At 44.4% G+C, this 7,174-nt stretch overlaps 1 protein-coding gene across 1 annotated transcript in view; it reads right to left on the bottom strand.

The window, feature by feature from the left end:
• The window catches only part of DAGLA (diacylglycerol lipase alpha), a 22,125-nt gene extending 15,198 nt beyond the window's left edge, over nucleotides 1-6,927 (bottom strand). The window contains exons 1-4 of the mRNA XM_044682008.1: nucleotides 6,833-6,927; nucleotides 6,421-6,632; nucleotides 6,029-6,130; nucleotides 4,837-4,975 (exon numbers count right to left, since the gene is read on the bottom strand). Coding sequence (XP_044537943.1) covers nucleotides 4,837-4,975; nucleotides 6,029-6,130; nucleotides 6,421-6,632; nucleotides 6,833-6,927 — 548 coding nt within the window. The remainder of the gene's footprint in view (nucleotides 1-4,836; nucleotides 4,976-6,028; nucleotides 6,131-6,420; nucleotides 6,633-6,832) is intronic.
• Nucleotides 6,928-7,174: the final 247 nt, after the last annotated feature.

Here is a 7,174-nt window from a genome sequence, read left to right as displayed (position 1 = left end):
TTGGTTGAAGCAACATAGAACTTTTTTCTCTCAACTCTATCAAAATTATAACTAAAATGAGAAGTAATATTAATAAATTAGTTATATCTGAGTAGGTAATACTTAGATTTTCTACATTAAAAAGGCAATTTTCCCCATATCTCTAATATATAGTATTTTGAATGTATGTTTGTGTTCACCTTAGTGCCTCTTCCTAACAGCAACAATAAATATTATTTATATAGTGTTTTAAGGTTCCCAAAGTGCAATATGATCTCATTTGGTCCTCACAAAAATTCAGAGTTAGGTGAATATTATTTCCATTTTATAGATGAGGAAATTGAGGTAAATGAGGATTAAATGATTTGCCTAGAAATATATGGCTAATAAATGTGTGGGACAAGATTTAAATTAAAGTCTTCCCTATTCTGTTTCCAGGACTCTGGTGGAGAGTGTTTTGTTTTGTTTTGCATTTTATTCATTTGTTTGTTTGTTTTTTATTGTTAATTAAGAAATTTTTTCCATGGTAACATGATTCATATTCTTGCCTTCTCCTCCTCCCACCGCCCTCCATAGCCAATGTGCAATTTCACTGGGTTTTACATGTGTCATTGATCAAAACCTATTTCCATATTATTGATATTTGCATTAAGGTGATTGCTTATAATCTACATGCCCAGGCATATCCCCATTGACCCATGTGATCAAGCACTTGTTTTTATTCTGGGTTTCTGCTCCCACAGTTCTTTCTCTAGATGTGGATAGTGTTCTTTCTCATAAGTCTCTCAGAATTATCCTGGATTTGCATTGCTGATAGTAGTCCATTACATTCAATTGTGCCACAGTGTATCATTCTCTGTGTACAATGTTCTTCTGGCTCTGCTCCTTTCATTCTGCATCAATTCCTGGAGGTCTTTCCAGTTCACATGGAATTCCTCCATTTCATTTTTCCTTTTAGCACAATAGTATTCCATCACTAGCAGATACCACAATTTGTTTAGCCATTCCCCAATCAAAGGACATTCATTAATTTTCCAATTTTTTGCCACCACAAAGAGTGCAGCTAAAAATATTTTTGTACAAGTTTTTTTCCTTAATAACTCTTTGGGGTATACACCCAGCAGTGATATGGCTGGATCAAAAGGAAGGCAGTCTTTTAACGCCCTTTGGACACAGTTCCTTATTGCCATCCAAAATGGTTGGATCAATTCACAACTTCTGGTGGAGAGTATTAATAACCTTTTAAAAAACATCTTTAAAAAGTATTACAATCAATAATTGTGTTCATTGTGGCCTTCAGTCTAAGAAAACTACAAAGGAAAGGAGGGAAGGGAAATAGCAATATATTAATGGAAACTTTAGTTCAGTGTTGCAAAATTGGACACTTTATTAATGTGTCCAATTAATAATGGACAATAATTATTATTATTATCCATTACTAAAACAGTTCTGAAATACTATGGAAACATCATTATATTGGTAATAGATAATAAAAAGTCTACCATGAGGGTCAGTTTGAAATCCAGTTTAAGTAACAGAGCAGGAATAGAAAAGAATATGATAATATGAGTTCTTTTAAAACTTCAGATAAATATAAACTTCTAACACATTTTAAGCTTTAGAAAACTGAGCTTCAATAAAAAAAAACCCACAGTATTTTAATATGTCACTATGGATAGACTATCTCAGAAAAGTAAATGATTCTCTGATCCTTGAATATTAAATACTTTAATAGTATCATCATGTGTGGATTCAATTAACCTTTCCTGACATCTGTGGCAGAACATTTTAAGGGATCTGAGGCATGAAAATAGAAGTTGCAATTTAAAACTGACCCTAAATAAATTGAACAGTTTACATTAATAACATTTTTAAAATAATGTAACTTGTCCAATATCTCAACCTATTTTAAAATGCATATCAAACTCCTGAAAAGTTGTCCAAATAACTTACTAAAAAAACAGAGTTTAAGTATTTTATTTTTACCCTAAGTCAGACTATAAAGTTTCTAGATCAGTTGATTCCTTGCCACGCTACAACTTTTAATTTACTTAAATTATATTTTCCTTCTTATTTAATGATGAATTATTATAAATTATAGAACATTTGAATTGTAATGGAGAGTAAAGGTCATATAGTTTATACTGTGACTGAAACCTCTTTATAATATCACTGACAATTCATCTTCTACATAATGACCCTCCAGGGTCATGGTACTCTGCCTCCCAAAGCAGCCTATTTTACTTCAGTAAGTTTTAATTGTTAAAGTGTTCTTCATGATATGGTGATAAAATCTTTCTCTCTGTAGTTGTCATTCCACTGGTCCTAATTCTGTTTCCAAGTTACAAATCAAAATAAAATTTCCACATGAAAATTTTTTAAATTATCCAATCAGCTTGGCAGTTAGTGCTCAATTATTCATTTTCTATATGGTAAAATATATTAAAAATGAATTTGGATTGATAAATGTAGGCTTTTAAATTGTAAATGATGCAAATATCAAATTGCACAACCTGATTTAATAGTGTAGGTGAGTTGCTTGTACCACCAAAATTCATCTAACCCTGCTTTAATTTGCTTTTATCTTCTCATATTCTAGTCAACATTCTGCAACCAACCCATTGTTTTCTATTCTTAACTATATAAAAAAGCACTAAAATTTGCTTTTGCTGTGTTTATGATTTAGAAAAATTTAAAGTGGCAGAATTGTCCTTTTCTCACATAAGCAACCATCTTATTTAGCTATTATTTTAGAAACCTGGTAGGCTATATTATAACAAGGAGTTTTCCCACCAAATTGTTTAATCAATAGTTTAATCAAATGAGCATTGAAACATTCAAAATGGTCTCTTGGCTTGGATTCTAAAATTTTTAATGTTATAAAGAATAGAAAAGGCCATCTATTCTAACCATCTTAATGGAATAAATGTACTGCCTTGCATTTAAAGTTCAAAAATTACCTGCTTGAGTACAGGATTATCATCATGTCTAGACAATATTTCATAAGGAAAAGGCCTAGGGATTTAGTGGCTTGTAAACTCAATGAGTCAACAGTATGACTCAGCAACCAGAAAACGTAATGCAATCTTATGCTACATTAATAGAAGCCCAGTTTCCAGAATGAAGGAGATGATGGTTCTTTCTATTGTACTCTATTGGACCTGATCAGATGAAGAACTTTGTCCATCCAGAGGAGGGCAATCAAGATAGTTGGACAACCCCAATTCATGCCATGTCAGAATGAATCAAAGGAACAGATAAGTTGTCATTTGGTCAAAATCTTTGCGACCTCATTTGGCGTTTTCTTAGCAGAGATGCTAGTGACAAATAAGGTTAAGTGACTTGGCCAGGAACACATAAATAATAAGTGTCTGAGACCAGATTTGAACTCATGAAGATGAGTGTTCCTGAATTCAGGGACTCTACCATACCATGTTTGTTCAAGTTCAAGAGGCAGGTTGAACTTAAAAAGGAAGAGATGTAAACTGATAACTATGGTCTCTAAATGTTTTAAATGTCTTCTATTCAATTAAACAAATATTTTTTAACCAAAAGCAAGGTCAAGGCATTGTGCCATTTGGAAGACAGAATAAACTTATTCTGCTTGGTCTTATATAAAATGAGGATTTCCAAATCAGTCCAAAAGCATTTATTATCTGTCTACTATGGACTAGGCACTGCTAACTACTGAGAATAGGCAAAATACAATCTATTTTTTTCAAAGAGTTCACAGTTCAAGTTTGTTTTCTGCTCCAAGATTTTCTTTGATTCCAATTTACCTGCTAAAAAATTGAAGACCAAAGAGGATCAACCTGGCTTGTCCAAAGTTATTCGGTGTACAGAACCAAGCCTAGGGCACTTATCCTGAAATCTTAGGTTCTCAGCATTCATTTTTTTATATCAGGTTGTGTCCTTACTCCTTAAAATCTAAGGCAATGATTTGGAATATTCTGGGAATAACAAGGGAAGAATGTCTTCAAGAGAAGAAGTAAAAAACCTCTTTCCCTGCCTCAATTTTCCTCCCTACTCCCTGAAAAAAAAAAGATGGAAAAGAGGAAGGCAGACTAGAAAGGGAAGGTTTTTATAGGGTTCAAAATCCTCCTATTCAGAGCTTTTTTTATGACTGGTTGTCTTTGTCTTTCAGTATACACAGACAAGCTGTGCACCAGTATTTCCTGGTGTGGACAACGCCTGGCTACACACATTGCTCCAAAGGAGCCTTGGTCTGTGGACAAAAATTGATAAACGAAAGCAACCCATTGAAAAGAGCAATAGGAAAGGGACCTTCAGAATTCTATTCTCAAGAACTGGATCTTTTAAAATATCTATAAGTCAATCCCTTATGGAGGTATTTTAGTGGTTTCAAGGTACAAATTACTGTTATAATAAAAAGAGTAAGTAGTGATGAAACTTTTTTCTTGAAAGCAAATGTTGTCTGTTGCTTCTGGCTACCAAGATATCCCACTTGGGGCTGCAGAGCTCAAGGTTAAAACCAAAGTACACTGATAAACAGTGAAAGAATATGGAATTGAACTTTTTAAGATGCCAGTGCAAAGAGAGAGAGAGAGAGAGAGAGAGAGAGAGAGAGAGAGAGAGAGAGAGAGAGAGAGAGAGAGAGAGAGAGAGAGAAGGCAAGGAGAGAGGGAGGGAAGGAGGAAAAGAGAGAGAGAGAGAAGCAGAAAGACAGACAGAGAGGGAGAAAGAAGACAGAGACTGAGAGAGTGAAGCAGAGGCAGAGGAAGAGGAACAGAACCCTAATGGTCTCTCCAAAGCAGGGGACACCTCTGATCCTTCTTTTCTCTCCTTCCCCTGAAGTCCCAGACCCAGGGCTCTGCGCCCAGGGTCTGCCTGACTGACCGCAGGTTGTATGTCCGAAGGTTCCTCTGCCTCCTCTTGGTGGCCCTCAGTTTGACGAAGGTCCGTCCCGTGGGGTCAAAGACACAAAAGACAGTGATGCAGACGCTCAGGATGACGACCCAATTGCAGACAACCATTCCTGGGGGGTGCAGGGTGGGAGGAAGATGGTCAGAGTTTGTCTGGAGCCTGGCCTCCAGGCCTCCCTGCCTCCCCTGTTCTTCAAATGGTAGAAAACAGGAGGAATGAGAGCCCACGCCGACCACTCCCGATTCCACAGACACACAGACCAAGTCTGGCACAGAGGTGGCCTAAGACCACTCTCCCGTTTTACAGCCTGACCCCAGAAGACGGAGGATCCTCTCCATGTAGGAGGGGGTGGACTACAAGAGGGGAACGAGCCAGCCGCCGTTGGGGTCCCTCACTGCCTTTGGTTAGAAGCCAGTTCTTCCCAAGAAGGCAGTGACAAAGGAGGCATCTTTTAAAAGCATCAACAAAGCTTTTTTCTTAATCTCGAGCCTCAGAGAACGACGTGCTCGAGGTCACACAGTCTGCAAGTGTCAGAACTGAGATTCAAATCCAGATCTCCTGACCCCAACCAGAAGGCCCGAGAGGCCCAGCTGCCACCGAGGGAGGGTCTACAAAGGTGCTTCACAGCTTATTGGCCGACGACTGACTGACTGCTGGGAGAGTAGAAGTTACTGTCCATCTTGGACTGAGGGAAGCGAAGCTTCTCAGTGGGGGCAGCCGCTTGCCCAGGGCTGCCAAGCTGGGACCTGGCCCTCGATCTGCTCCGGCCCCTGGCCTTCCAGAGGTCACCCGCCCTGCTCGGCTGGCTCTCTTCCCTTCTCCAGGGGGGCAGGAGGAGGGGTTGGGGCTCTCATCCCCCAGGCCTGCCATGACGTCCTGTCACATGCATGAAGGAAGAGGCCCGGCAGCCCAGATCAGGGTCTTTTGATAGCCCTGATAGGGGCTCTCTGGAGCTCTCGAGTCACCCCAGTGGGGGCTCTCCGGCGGCCCAGATGGGGACCTTTTGGCGGCCGGACTGGGGCTCTCCAGCTCTGGTCTCAGCTCGGGGGCTGGTGTTGTCCCGTGGTGGGGCCTTCTGAAATGGGGCTAAAGGACTAGTGATGGGGCTCGGCTAGCGAGGGGCACCCCCGAAGCCTCCTTCCCCCCCTTTGCAGCCGGGCTGTACCGAGGGTGACGTTCTTGGCCGTGACGTCGTTGCAGGAGTTGTAATAGTGGGTGAGCCAGACGATGCCCACGATGGCGTAAATGAACTCGATCAGCAGGATGGCTACAAGAGAGCAGAACACGGGCTGCTGAGCCCCCACCTCTAGAGGCCCCTGGGCGAGCCCCCCGGCACCCAGATGCCCTGCCCCCTGCCCGGGTGTCCTGGCACTCTCCCACAGCACGGATCTGGAGGCCTCGCCGTGTCTCAGGAAGGAAGGGAGGAGCGAGCCCGGCCGGCCGGACCTCCCGACGGTCAGCTCACTGCTTACACGGCTCTGGCCTGGGCGCAGAGGCAAGCGCTGGGGGCAAGCCCGAGCGGACAGACGGCCCCAGAGGGGGCGCCCGGGGGCTTACCCAGGCGCACGTAGAGCACATACTGCATGGACTCCCGGGGCTCCGTGTAGAGGATGCCGCCCCGCATGCTCAGCCAGATGATGGCCATCTCGGCGATCATGCAGCTCAGGAGGATGCCCAGGTAGCCGCGGCCGTGGTCCACCAGGTTGAGGGAGCACGCCTCGTTGGGGTTGTACGCCAGGCCGAAGAGCACCACCGAGAGGATCACAAACCTGCCGGCCGTCGGCCACGCGGTCAGTGGCCGGCCGCAGGAGCCCCTCCCTCCAAGGCCACCCCACTGGGGCTGCCCGGGCCTCGCAGGGCACGGACACGGGTGTCTGGGGGTGAGGCGGGGGGAGGGGGCCCTTCCCCCCCCCCACCATGGACTCCTGCGGACCGCCAGGCAGGCAGGGCGAGGCGCCCCCCCACTCACCAGGTGGTGTGCAGGAGGAAGAGGAAGATGGCGGGCAGGACCAGGTCGTCGCTGCCCACAGACCAGCGCCGGCGGAACACCACGATCCCGGGCATGGCTAGCGGGTCCGGGGAGGCTCAGCAGGCACGACGCTCTCCTGCAAAGGGACGAGAGCGCCCCGTGGGACAGCGGCCCTCGAGGGGGCCCGGCTTCTGCTGCTCCACGCAGGCAGCCCCTGCCCAGCCGGCACCCTCGGCCGTGGGGTCTGCCTCGGAGGAAGGGGACGGAGAGCCGGCCTGGCCAGGGCCGATGGCGGCCCTCACGAGCGCTGAGGGGCCCCTGGCAGCGCGGGGCCTGGACGGG

Source organism: Gracilinanus agilis, chromosome 6 (assembly GCF_016433145.1).
Source record: "Gracilinanus agilis isolate LMUSP501 chromosome 6, AgileGrace, whole genome shotgun sequence".
Taxonomy (NCBI): domain Eukaryota; kingdom Metazoa; phylum Chordata; class Mammalia; order Didelphimorphia; family Didelphidae; genus Gracilinanus; species Gracilinanus agilis.
Note: the sequence above shows the minus strand (reverse complement) of the source record. Positions and strands in the feature narration are given on the sequence as shown.